This window comes from Pelobates fuscus, chromosome 2 (genome assembly GCF_036172605.1).
Source record: "Pelobates fuscus isolate aPelFus1 chromosome 2, aPelFus1.pri, whole genome shotgun sequence".
NCBI lineage: Eukaryota > Metazoa > Chordata > Amphibia > Anura > Pelobatidae > Pelobates > Pelobates fuscus.
Window position 1 is genome coordinate 83,966,296 of NC_086318.1, and position 14,072 is coordinate 83,980,367.

Below are 14,072 nucleotides of genomic sequence, written 5' to 3' on the forward strand. Positions count from 1 at the left end.
CACTCATACGGCCACTAGGGGTGCAGCACGGACGTTCAGCGTCTCCACCCTCTGCCTGTAGGCGCTGAACTTACCCCATAGAGATGCACTGAATCAATGCATCTCTATGAGGAGATGCAGATTGACCCACACATGTGCAATAGTCTCCTAATGTTTTCCATTGGATTGGCTGAGATAGTCACAGGCAGACCCAGTGCAGACGGATGCACGCAGAACTGGAAAAAAAGGCAAGTTCTAACACTATTTAAAGGGACAGGGGGGGGCCGGGAGCCTAAAATGTGTTTTTAACACCATAGCATCAGGAATACAAACTAAATATAGGTTCAGCAGTGCAAATTCCATTCAGCATACATTGACAGCAGAAATGGACAATGAACGGTTTAGATATTTTTTAATTTTAACATGAACCAATAAAATATAGAACTTTAAATTGTGATCCCTAATTTCCTGTCATGTGTTTTAGGTTCGGGATGCAAACACGAGCTACCGTTTGACCTTACCTCCTGCGCAGTATCTCTGACAAACTCGCAGGCCGGACTTGGCATCATGTAAAGCTTCACATTGTCAATGGTTTCATTCTCTTTTTTACTTTGAGGCTTCTCCTCTTCATCCATACCCAGGACATCCACCTCTTCCTCAGAGTCTCCTTCCTTCTTTAAAAGCTTTTCTAATTCATCAACTTTTTGACACAGGGCCTCAGGAGAAGAATAGGTTGTGGGTAAAGCTACAACAAAGAATACATGGGTAAGCGATGCGGTTATGAAAGAAACACATACAAGTACAATATGTGCTGTTCAGGGAACTTGAAAAAAATCTCAGTTTATTCTAGTTTAGTCACTGTGATCCATACATTTTGCCGTAACATGATCCAATAGCCTGCGATTATAAAACTGGGTAGCTTATTGATTCCCATTAGTGTTGGCTCTATAGAGGCAAGTTATTATCACAGGTATTTTACAATAGCTCTGCAGGATGAGAGGGTGTTTAATTTAAACCCCAATAAAATTACCTGATTCATTGTCTATACGAGTCAACACATCCTCGATGGACTCATCTCCTGCATTTTCAGGATCAGTAGGAGTGTAACCATGAACCCGGCACCAAAGTACAATCTGCTTCGTTTTCAGTGGAGAGATATTACTGAACTTTGGCTGCTTTTCGATTATTTCTTGTAACATTTTCCGCATCGTTACAGCTCGCTGCCACTATAAAAGTGAGAACAATAGAACAGCAAGTAAACCAGTGCCTTTACGTAGAGATATTACATAGAACATTGAATTATATAGGAACACATCTGTTGCATGATAAATTAAAGCATAATTGTATTGAGCCAACAACAAAAATAATCTCAGAACAACAAACATCATGGCATGTCTCATAATTAGGAAATTTGGTAAAGAAAAAGCTACCTGATACAAACTGGCTAATAATTTCAAAACACATTAAAAAAAAAATAGATGACATATGTGGGAAACCTGGCAGCTCCAGTAACCAGGAGGAACTAGCAAATGATATAACATAGGAGGAGAGAAAAATGACAAAGAAGAGAATCAGGTTTATTTGCTAAAGAGTGACATTTTGGGAGTGGAAAGTGAACTGAAAGCAAATAAAACATTTTCAGATGAAAATAGGTTATATTATCACTATTATTTAGTAATTTGGGGTCTCAAAAAGAGCTGTAGCTCCCTTCCAACTAGTTCTTGTTCAGTATGGGAAATACGGTGTGACTTTTAAATCAATGAAAGAACTCTACGGGGTTTAATCATTGAGTAAAATGAAAACAAAAGCGCAAAATTCAGGCTTAAATGGCCAAGCTATAACTATAGCAAATTTGGAGAAATCTATGGCCAAAAATGTACAATCTGGTTTTCCACTCATGTTTAGTTTAGTGAATAGATCATTATATATCCATTGTAATCTGTACCTCAGCGGCTCTTCTTTTCCCAATATTCCAGGTGTAGTATTGCTCCAAAGAACTTGCACAAAAAGGATAACCGTCTTCAGCTATGAAGTGGGAATAAAAAAAAAAATCAAACCGTTACTAGAAACATATAATTTACTTTATTGCCGTGCCAACAGAGATCCCGGGTACTAGGCAAGGTTCTATTGCATCTCCACAGGAGACAGTGATGCAGCATATGTTTGGGCTTTATAAATATAACAACCCCTTAACCATTCTCCAAGGCAGATGGAATTTTAAAACTTAGCAGCCTGACTAACAGCTGGAATACCTAGATTGTCCCTGTACTAAATACCTGCCAATACTTAAAATGTCAGTGAGTGTCACTGCATCGATAGTTACTGGCCCTGAAAGCGACCGTGATGGTCATTGCCATCATAGGACTTTTATGAAATCATGGCAAGTGCTGAAGACAAAGAGTGAACCTCCTGATTAGATCCTCAATAGCAATATATTACGATCTGATAAAATTTAGTACATCTACTAGCACACATGCAAAACAGGACAGATTTATCTTTTCACACCATTTGTTCATCTTACTTTTTTCAACTATAAGAGGAACCTTCTTCACGGTGGCCGTTAACAATTGCTTGAAGTTTTGCAAATGCTCAGTCCTGAAACAGAGAGAGCACAGGTACATTTTAAGAGCCATCCTGAACTTAAAGCACATCTGCCATATTGTATTAACGTGCTGCTGGCAGACTTATAGAAAATGTTCTTTATCTATTGTAATTCAATGTATTCTAATAAATGTATGTCTAATACAATCAGACAGTGTGTATGCATTCAGAGTAACACATTTATATTCCACCCCCCCCCCCTCCTTGTGCGCCCCCACAAATCGGATCACAGACAGGCACTAGACAAAGCATTTAGTTCCCATGGTTCCTTGCTCATCTCAACTAACTGAATAAACTCAGTGTCATCGCCAATATTCATATGGACTTGCTGTGGGCAAACCTAAGAAAAAAGTAAGGAGAGATAAAATCCTTTGAGTTGCTGCTGCTTGTTAGAGGGTAAAGCATCATTGGGGACACAGTCTACAGCAGCCAGGGTACAGAATGTTAGGGAATCCAACCAATCATTGGGAACACAGTCTTAAGCAGCCAGGGTACAGAATGTTAGGGAATCCAACCAATCATTGGGAACACAGTCTAAAGCAGCCAGGGTACAGAATGTTAGGGAATCCAACCAATCATTGGGGACACAGTCTAAAGCAGCCAGGGTACAGAATGTTAGGGAATCCAACCAATCATTGGGAACACAGTCTAAAGCAGCCAGGGTACAGAATGTTAGGGAATCCAACCAATCATTGGAGACACAGTCTAAAGCAGCCAGGGTACAGAATGTTAGGGAATCCAACCAATCATTGGGGACACAGTCTAAAGCAGCCAGGGTACAGAATGTTAGGGAATCCAACCAATCATTGGGGACACAGTCTAAAGCAGCCAGGGTACAGAATGTTAGGGAATCCAACCAATCATTGGGGACACAGTCTAAAGCAGCCAGGGTACAGAATGTTAGGGAATCCAACCAATCATTGGGGACACAGTCTAAAGCAGCCAGGGTACAGAATGTTAGGGAATCCAACCAATCATTGGGAACACAGTCTAAAGCAGCCAGGGTACAGAATATTAGGGAATCCAACAAATCATTGGGAACACAGTCTAAAGCAGCCAGGGTACAGAATGTTAGGGAATCCAACCAATCATTGGGAACACAGTCTAAAGCAGCCAGGGTACAGAATATTAGGGAATCCAACCAATCATTGGAGACACAGTCTAAAGCAGCCAGGGTACAGAATGTTAGGGAATCCAACCAATCATTGGGGACACAGTCTAAAGCAGCCAGGGTACAGAATGTTAGGGAATCCAACCAATCATTGGGAACACAGTCTAAAGCAGCCAGGGTACAGAATATTAGGGAATCCAACAAATCACTGGGGACACAGTCTAAAGCAGCCAGGGTACAGAATGTTAGGGAATCCAACCAATCATTGGGGACACAGTCTAAAGCAGCCAGGGTACAGAATGTTAGGGAATCCAACCAATCATTGGGGACACAGTCTAAAGCAGCCAGGGTACAGAATGTTAGGGAATCCAACCAATCATTGGGAACACAGTCTAAAGCAGCCAGGGTACAGAATATTAGGGAATCCAACAAATCATTGGGAACACAGTCTAAAGCAGCCAGGGTACAGAATGTTAGGGAATCCAACCAATCATTGGGAACACAGTCTAAAGCAGCCAGGGTACAGAATATTAGGGAATCCAACAAATCATTGGGGACACAGTCTAAAGCAGCCAGGGTACAGAATGTTAGGGAATCCAACCAATCATTGGGGACACAGTCTAAAGCAGCCAGGGAATCCAGCCTCTGGGACACACGTCATGTTACCTAAAATCTCACTCAATTAGTAAAAGGAAATTACTTGACAGAACAGGATCCTGCATCCATAGTATCCTCCATCTTCACCGGTGCATTAAGAACGCTAAATGGGAGTATGTGACTGGATGAGACTGTAGTGTCTGGCTCAGTTTTAACTAAAGAAGAAAATGAATACAGACATTTTAGTTGTAAACATATCTAGATAATTCACCCACAGTGATACTTGTACACAATAACACAATTCCCACTGAAAAGAACAAAAAAAAAAAAAAAAAAAATCACAACCCAAAACTAGCTGGCCAGGACTTAATTCCCAGTATAATCAGTTGTTAATTTGAGGTGTCAGGTATTATACGAGACAGAACGACTTAGGGAAGTATGTGGGGAATTGACAAAAGGAAATTGCAAATTTAAAGGGATGCTATAGTCACCAGAACAACTACAGATTAATGTAGTTGTTCTGGTGAGTATAGTCAGTGCCTGCAGGCCTTTTGCTGTAAACACTGGGGTTTTTTTTTCAGAGAAAAGGCAGTATTTATATTGCTGCCTAGGGATACCTCCAGTGGCCGTCACTTAAACTGTCACTAGAGATGTTTATTGGGGAAGTGCTCTGTATGGAGATGCTGAACTTGCCGATAGAGATGTATTAATGAAATGCATCTCTATGAGGAGATTCTTATTGGCCAGTATGGCATTTGGCTCCGCCCCCATCTCCTTGGCTGACATCAGAATTGCCAATCTCAGCCAATCCAATGCTTTCCTATGGTAAAGCATTAGACCTGTGCGGTGCTGGATTATAGATGACCTTTAACATTACTTAAGGGGGGTAAGGTGAAGCCAGGGCGTAAATAGTGTTTATAGCACTATAAGGTCTGGAATACACATTTGTGTTCCTGACTATATATTGTTCCTTTAAGGCAAAAAGAGCTGAACTGACAAAAATGGTAACGCCACTCGGATATTCTGGTTTAAAACTTGTAATCCCCAGGTCAATTCTCAATTTTGAAGATAACCTCCTTCGTCTTTAACCTTGCACTTTCCTGGTAAATTGTAATTTAAATGGACTGCTTTCTGAGAGGTACAAGTTGGACATTATTTAATAAATGTAGGCACCAAGAAATTTCTTAGAACCAAAAGGAGAACATTCCTAACCAGTTCTACTCTGTATCTACTAAAAATAAACTACCAACAAGTTTGCCTCAGAACCCTGTTTTAATTGTTCACACCCTTGGGCAAGAACTTTTCAGACAGCCTTGGAGCATGGGGATGAGAAAGATGGCCTTACCTGAGCATTTACAGGTGTGATCCAGAGCTTAAAGCAACACTGTCATGCCGAACTTACCTTTCTTTAATCGATTCCTCTTCTTTCCCTCTGTCATGATCTGTTCTTCATTTCTTCCTGTCTGCTCTAGTTTTCTCACCTTTAATCCGTGATCTTGCGATACTTACGGTCAGTATTCCAGAACGTCCTGTCCCTTAGAGAGAACGCTGGTGAAACCAACTACTACTAACAGTTTCTCCATTCGTGTTAGGACGCAATTCGGGACTTTGTTCGGATCTGAATTTCATTCGAATGAATGAAACTCCGATCCTATTTGTGCCGTGACTGCATCTTGCAGCCGCTTAGTAGATAACTCCCCAATTCCCACAGTATCAGGGAGCTATCTACCAAAAGGCTGAAAGACCTAAATTGGTCTTTCATCCAAATTTACTAATACTAAGTAAAGATTACTTAGTATTAGTAAATTCCGCCCCTACTTGCTATGCCGCGAGTAGGGGCATGTCTAGTAAACTGTGAGAGGCCTGTGGGGGGGGAAGGACCTATTGGGACAATAGGTCCCCACCCGTCGCTCATGGGTGAGGACACACACACACGATAGGTTGCTCACTGCTCAACTGTTTACTAGACATGGCCCTACTCGAGGCATAACATTGTCTTATGTTTTAAAGAAAACTAGAGCAGACAGGAAGAAATTAAGAACAGATCCTGACAGAGGAATCTATTAAAGAAAGGTAAGTTCGGCATGACCGTGCCGCTTTAAACTCTGCAATTTTTAAAAAAATATATAATATACACACACACACTTTTTTTTTTATCAAACCGGTCTAATAATTTTACTATTCAGAGATGAGACAAAACAAAAACGCTCCTGGCAATTGTCATGCATACATAAATGAATTGTTAAACAGTGGGATGGGTACATGTTTTTATTTTATTTTATAATTCTTTATTTCTGTAGGTAAGTTAAGTTTGTAATGACATTTAATAAGAAAAGCGAAATACAGTGAGGTTAATAGTAGGTTTGTCAACAAAAGTCAGAGATACAGCACCTTTTTTGTTTATAAGAGATATTGGGGAAACTGTACATTGCACAGGAGTGCTAGTGAATGAAGTCATAGTAAAGTATTTACACATCCTAGGCACTGCTCTTGTTGGTCAACTATGTTGACAAGCTTAGGCAAGGTAAGTGGCCAGAATATGATAGACCAGCTAGAAATCATCACGAGATTTACATGTGTAGGCGTACCCCCTAGTGTCAGCCGCAAGCCGATCTGTCACACAGGAAGGGACAAGCAGCGGGGCTTCCCTATAATAGCTCTGCAAATGAGCTATATCGAGGTAGGGAGGGTTGTGCTTAGTGGCAGGCGGGTGATAATGGAGATTAGAGTCTAGGGTTCCTGTTGCGGGGAGTTATAGTCCATAATGATTATCAACTGGCTTTGTTGGGCTGTGTTGAGTGTGATTTCAGCAGGATAGTAGATGAGCTCAAGGGAGAATTAAATAAGCTCCATAACCGCGGAGCTCGGGGGGGGTGTTTCGTTGGGGGAGCGATTGTGTATATTTTGTGTCCAGTTGCGGCTCGAGCTGCCGCTGGGGAGCCACTCTGCCACTTCGGTTATGTGGCTGATGGTCTTCCGGTTCTGGATCTTCCTCCTCTGAGGACGATGTGGATCCGCGTGGTGTTTCTGCCAATCGATCCGCCATTTTAGGCCTGGATGGCTGGGTGAGTAAGAAGCTGATATCCCGGGTGTAGCTCTCACCCAAGCCCCGGGATTTGCGGGAATGCTTGCCCATGGTCTCCTGCGCCGGTTGAGGCTTTTGGGGTGCTGATCGGTTTCCCTGATTGGGGTAATTTTAAGTTTTAAGATTTTTCTGTATCGAAGCTCAGGGTGCATGTGACAGCTCCCTTAGCTAGTTGGCTCCGCCCCTGGGTACATGTTTTAAAACCTTGCATTGGTGTATTGTTTTGTCTTACTAGATCTATCGAATTCTATAAAGTTTTAATATAGATTTCCATATATAAAAATAAAAAATGTGCAAATTACATGTGGATGTTTAAAGCCACGTATATTCTGTGACAGTAATATATATGACTAAAACCTAAACAGAGCCTTGTTGACGTTCTTGTGGTTTACCTGTCAGCATTGAAGCAGTGTGTGCAGGACTTGGAGTAGCTCTAGATGAAGAAACGGCAGCAGACAATGTGTTGGGTTTACTGGTGACCAATAATTTGCCATGAGATGCACTGGTTACTGCTTGCTGCTGTTGCAAGGAGGCCTTGCTTGATGCATTAACATTGGACACTGGGGAACTAGAGGCTTCAGAAGACTGTAAAAGGGAATTAAAACGGTAATGTTTTTTTTTTCTTATTGTTATTTAAAGGTCACTGTACATACAATAAGAACTATGCATTTTTGCAAAGCAGATGGTGTATACAGTACCCTGCACACACCCAACAAATACTGTGATTGGTTTAAAAAATAAATAAATGAATATATAGAAACGATGCTGCTACAACGTAGCCCACAATTGTCAATCTTTTGATCTGTCTGTCAATTTCACTCAAGGTGTGCATGCCGAATGCTTAAACGTATATTGGCCACAGTATGGCGCTATCAATTTATAAAGTACTTTCAATCATAGTGGAAGTATAATTTAATTCTCCTTAATATGAAGTTAGTGAACAAGCACCCTAGTATGAATTTTGGAATGGGGGCTGCTTTAACTAACCCCTTCATGAGAGAGATACTGTAACAGGATTGTGATGATATCGTAGGCTTTACTCAACCCCCTTTCATGAAGGGGTTAAAAAGCAAAACAAAATAATTCTGAATACAGTCTGTGACAATCCCTCCAAAAGCTACAGAAAGGATTAGCAGGGGAAGGCAACCTTCGGCACCCCAGATGCTGTGGACTACCTTCCCCATAATGCTCGCAAAGCATCAAGGGAGGTGTAGTCCTAAACATCTGGAGTGCCGACGGTTGCCTAAGCCTGGATTAATGTATGTTCATATTACCTGCTGCCCGTGACCATTGCCAGACAGAGCTGGTAGTCCTGAACTAGCTGCAGTTATGACGCCTCCTGATACCCTCAGTAAAGTAGTTCCAGGTTTCTGTGTCTGGCCAGCCACAGGTAAGGACTTTAGCACACTTTCTGACAGTTTCTGCTGTGCAGCTGATCCAACGGTTCCCTAATATAAGGGGAAACACAAAAAATATTGAGCCATTAAACTACTTTCGCAAAGTTAATACAAGTCCCATAAAACGCCTATCTTTCTGGATGTAGCAGAGGTTAGATTAAAGGAAAATGACTGCCCAGGTTTCATATATTTCTGTGTAGGAGGAGAGATGATGCTGTATCAGAAGATAGAAGCAAGCAAGAGGTCTGTACAACTGTTTACTTTTTCCCATTGCCTTGTTCAATGCACACTGTATTAAATAGGGACATGGTGCTGTGACATCATACTTCTCTGTAATACAGTGGAGTTTGTGATGGATAGAGAGCATTGAAGAAACATCTCACACGATCGGTACTAATGTTGTGCTCCCATCCTTACTATTATCGTTACACCAGTGTTAGAATCTTATTATTCACTGGCCCAGTGAGAAGACAGTAGCAGTCATGAAGCCATACAATCATCTTGCAGCAAATAAAAGAAAACAGTAACAATATTGGCTGCAAAATGGAGGATTGGCAGCCCAAGAAATAGCTGCCTGTGTAAATGTATTGCTTATGTTGTGATGTGGGCCAGTCTTATTCCAAGTATACCTGACAGTGATCGAGAGATGGCAGCATTACATGTGAACGTTTTTGTAAAATAAGGAAGATCGTCTAAAAAAGGAGGTAGATTTAAAGGGTCGCGCTAAACACAACAGCAGTTCTGCGACATTGCAGAGTTGATGGTACAGTATTCTTAACCCACTCTCACAAGCGAGCGTAGCTTAGAACTGCACCAATTTGCTCAGTTAAACGGGTTGTGTGTAAACTGCAGTATGAGAAGTAACACCATAGTAGATGTTTTGGTCTAATTTGGAGAGTGCCGCACGCTCTCTTTTGAAAAATGCAACTGGTTAGATGTCCCACACAGTAGCGGTGGAAACAAACACTGGCAGGAGCTTACCTGTGCAAGTAAACTGCTTTTCTGTCCTGTGGTTACTTTTAAGACTTGCCCCTGGGAGGTTGATGCCACGTTACCTTGAACTACCATGTTGGTGGCCACCTGCTTCCCAGATGCCTGAGAGGATGGTTGTCCAACCAAAAACGTTCCCTGAAAACAAAATCAAAGCAACACTGAGTAATATAAACAATGATAAATTTAACAAATGAAGCAGTGTGAGTAAATACAATGTGTTTCAGGCAAAATAAACTGATATTAAAGCCGGTCCTCTGAATGAATGTTGTCAAAAGCAGGGATTCGTTGCATGTATTGCTGTCCAATATTTGTCCAAATTGGGTAGTGCTTTTGCACAAGAATTTACCATTCCTCATGGCTGTGCAAACGTATTGATAAGCAGTTCAGGAGATCACACCACAAAGACCCATTCACAAAACTGCGATCGGCTTATTCCGCAGTTCTACCCAACCCATTTGTGATAAGTGGAACTGTTTGAACTACTTCCGTATTCAATAAACTTCAGCTCGGCAGAGAATTATGAAATAAGAGAAAAACTCCTAGAATGATCTTGACTGACGGAGGCTCGTCAGTCTGGGAGGGGTCTTTCTGATAGTAATCACCGCTGTGAGTGTTTCTGGGCAAATCTGGTCCCTAATATGCTTCATTCTTTAAAAGCTCTTTAAGCTGGTAAACAGCCAGCCATTTTGAAGTTTTACTACAGTTCTAGAACTGGGTTGAGGTCCATTCTTTGATAAAAGGGACACACTAAGACACTCATCTTGTTTTTAAAACCATTGCATGGCAATATATGTTTACAATTATTGTCCCATTGCAAGGTGAGACCTTTTCAGAACTAGGTCCTCAAGTTGGCCAGTTTAAAGGACCTGGCGATGAAGAAAAAGAAAAAAGAAAAAAAAAAAAACTTCCATGAAACACAATTCTACAATGCTGTACTTCTACTGTTTAACCCCTTAAGGACACAACTTTTGGAATAAAAGGGAATCATGACGGAATATTTAAATCATGTATCCTTAAGGGGTTAAAGGAGATGTTTTGACCCACTTAGTCGTCTCCCACATGCCTTCTGGTAAAATGCAAACTAATATAATTAGTTTGCACTTTGCCCTGTTTTCGATATTTATCTCCAGAGTTCCTTTAAAGATGCAACTGACCTCAACATTGTTCCTCTAGTTTTCTTGCAAGTTAAGCAATTATTACGGAGCATACACTCCTGATAAGTTTAATAATGGAACGAAACTGAGAAATATTCATACTTCAAGCTATACATGGCCTAACTTGCCTTCTGCTGTAGGTTCACACACAGCAGGGAAGATAGGTTCAAAAGAAGTTGGCCAGATAACAGTAGAATATGACCCAACATGGCTGCTCAGCAAATAAAGTGGGAAAAAAATCAACAAAAAAAATCAATAAACATAAAAAAAAAAAAAAAATTTAAATAAAAAAAAAATAAGGATGACAATTCTCCTTCGAAAGTTATGCAATGTCCTAGATATATTTACATTTTTGCTTACTATTTAATAAAATACTGCGTGTAGTGTAGCCTCTGAGTGCATTATTTTGTAATGCATTTATTTAAAGGGACACTCCAGGCACCCGGGCCACTTCTGCCCATTGGAGTGGTCTGGGTGCCAGCTCCCACTACCCTTAACCCTGCAAGTGTAATTATTGCAGTTTTTTATAAACTGCAATAATTACCTTGCAGGGTTAACTCCACCTCTAGTGGCTGTCTACCAGACAGCCACTAGAGGGAACTTCCTGACTAATAGATAGATTTTATTTGCTAGAGCGTCGCTGGACGTCCTCACGCTGTGTGAGGACCTCCAGCGTCGTTCAATTCCCTATAGGAAAGCATTGAAATTATTTTTCAATTCTTTCCTATGGGGAGCGCTAATGTGTGGCATTGCCGCGCATGCGCATTAGGTCTCCTCGGCCGGTGGGCGGGATCAGTCTTGCCCACCGGCCGACGGAGTCAGAAGGAGGAGCGGCGCGGAGGAGGAATCAGCGCCGAGGGACATCGACGCTGCCTCAGGTAAGTGACTGAAGGGGTTTTCACCCCTTCAGCAACTGGGGATTGGGGGGTGGGATGGAGAGGGAACCTGCAGTGCCAGGAAAACGGATTGTTTTCCTGGAACTGGAGTTTTCCTTTAAGTAAATACCTATTTTCATTGCAATCACGTGCTTTTCAGACCAAAAAAAAAAAAAAACAATACAAAACAACTATGAAAATGTACACAATTTTTATTTTTCATCTAGTCATTCATCCTTTATAGAAATATTTGGGGAATGAAATGCAATATACAGTATTCCGTATTTCAAATAGTATAAAAGAAATAATACAATTTATATCACATGCGGTGACCACCGATAAATAAAATTGGTTAATACCTTGCTTCATAGGTATTTGTAAGGACCCTGATGGCAATACTAGCAGTATAGCTTACTGAAAATATCAAAAGAATAAACCGAATGTTTGCATTAGAGCATAATGCACTCTAGATACTAGTTATATCACTTTTTTAAAATGTTTTATAGCAACCTCTGTATTGCTAATATAGCGCTAAGCGGCATGTGAGAGAACTTTGAAGCTTCCTTTACTGTTTTGAAGAGAAAGGGGTGGCTATCATTTTCAGCCCATTTGCAGGTATTAAATGGGTCAGATGAGTATTTGGCAGAGAAATATGTTCTAAAGCAAAAAAGAAAGAATGAGAATTCTGAGAACGGACAAAAGCTTAGAGTAATATGTTGTAGAGAACTATGTTCCTCTGCAATCAAAAGTTATATATATAAAAAAATTAAAAAAGGAAGCCATTATTTTCAGTAGTTAATATTACAGCTTTTCTTACAAGAAGGACCAGTGTCAGAGATCAGACACACTGCTTACCTGTGGTGTTTGTTTGAGAATATAGGACGTGTAGGTAAGGTGCTGAGGTAGCCCACTGCTACCAGTCCCAGTTCCAGACGTGCTTCCAGAAGACATCCCTGACTGGAGATCTAAAAGAATACAAGGGCATATTTCACAACAGATAGCACACACTGGAGACATGATTTCTTCCAGACATTGTACGTTACATCAGAAGTATTCACTGTATAGCAAACACCACTAAGATTTCCAGAATATCATAGAAACATAGAAAGTGACGGCAGATAAGAACCATTCGGCCAAGCTAGTCTGCCCAATTTTCTAAATACTTTCATTAGTCCCTGGCCTTACCATATAGGTAGGATAGCCTTTTGCCTATCCCACCCATGCTTAAACTCCTTCACTGTGTTAATCTTTACCACTTCTGCTGGAAGGCTATTCTATACATCCACTACCCTCTCAGTAATGTAATGTAAATATTTTAATATTGTGTTTAATAAAGGTACTTTGGCTACTTTTAACTACACTAATTGTGCCATTATACTTTATTCATCACTGTTTTTTACGATTTTATTTTTTTACTGCCTCTGCTTGGTATCCGGATTTTATTATTCCAGTTCAGTATTACTCCAAAGAAATCATAGGTGGGGATTATACCACTCTCGCCTGACTCATTGAGCAGTCCGCCTGCTCAATTAAATGTGAGTACACACTTTGAAAATTATACTCCTATTATATCTTTTTATACTGTGAGCACTATTAGTTGTCTCCTTTTTTTACCCTTATGGTCCACGAACTTCTGTATATTTACATTTCATCACGCATCCTATGAATGAGGATTGTACCGCTGTATGTCATTCATACTAGAGCTGGTTTATAGCTCTATTAAACGTGAGTAGGACTACATTAGACCGTGTTGCCTTTAGACCACTTTTGTATTGAACTTACTGCACTTTCACCTTTTTTCTGTTTTCCCACACGGATCCCTCAAGTTGTTTCCATCCGACTTCTACAGAGAACATTCTCCCCGTGAGACTGTTGGCTATCCCCCTGGCAAGACTTGCTCTTGGACTCTTTTTGGTATTATTTGTGTTTTGAATTTGACATCAATATTGGACTCTTTTTTTTAGATATACTTCTAAATACCTACTTTTGTCTTTGGCGCAACCTTTTCTTTACATTCTGTATTATTCATTCTAGTAGGGCTTAGAGGGAACCCTACCTTAGGTTTTTAGTATTGGTTTCTCTAGCACCGTTTCCTTTGTTTTGTATATTTCCCAGCAAAGTGATATTTTTAAACCCTTGCCCCTCTAATTTAAGACTATGTCCTCTTGTTGTGGTAGTTTTTCTTCTTTTAAATATAGTCTCCTCCTTTACTGTGTTGATTCCCTTTATGTATTTAAATGTTTCTATCATATCCCCCCTGTCTCGTCTTTCCTCCAAGCT

At 40.6% G+C, this 14,072-nt stretch overlaps 1 protein-coding gene across 3 annotated transcripts in view; it reads right to left on the reverse strand.

The window, feature by feature from the left end:
* The window catches only part of YEATS2 (YEATS domain containing 2), a 39,511-nt gene that overhangs the window by 1,814 nt on the left and 23,625 nt on the right, over positions 1-14,072 (reverse strand). For all 3 annotated transcript variants that reach the window (XM_063442357.1, XM_063442356.1, XM_063442355.1), the window contains 9 exons: positions 12,648-12,757; positions 9,752-9,898; positions 8,648-8,821; positions 7,766-7,958; positions 4,392-4,503; positions 2,501-2,574; positions 1,925-2,004; positions 1,010-1,205; positions 501-724 (listed from right to left, as the gene is read on the reverse strand). In XM_063442357.1, coding sequence (XP_063298427.1) covers positions 501-724; positions 1,010-1,205; positions 1,925-2,004; positions 2,501-2,574; positions 4,392-4,503; positions 7,766-7,958; positions 8,648-8,821; positions 9,752-9,898; positions 12,648-12,757 — 1,310 coding nt within the window. The remainder of the gene's footprint in view (positions 1-500; positions 725-1,009; positions 1,206-1,924; positions 2,005-2,500; positions 2,575-4,391; positions 4,504-7,765; positions 7,959-8,647; positions 8,822-9,751; positions 9,899-12,647; positions 12,758-14,072) is intronic.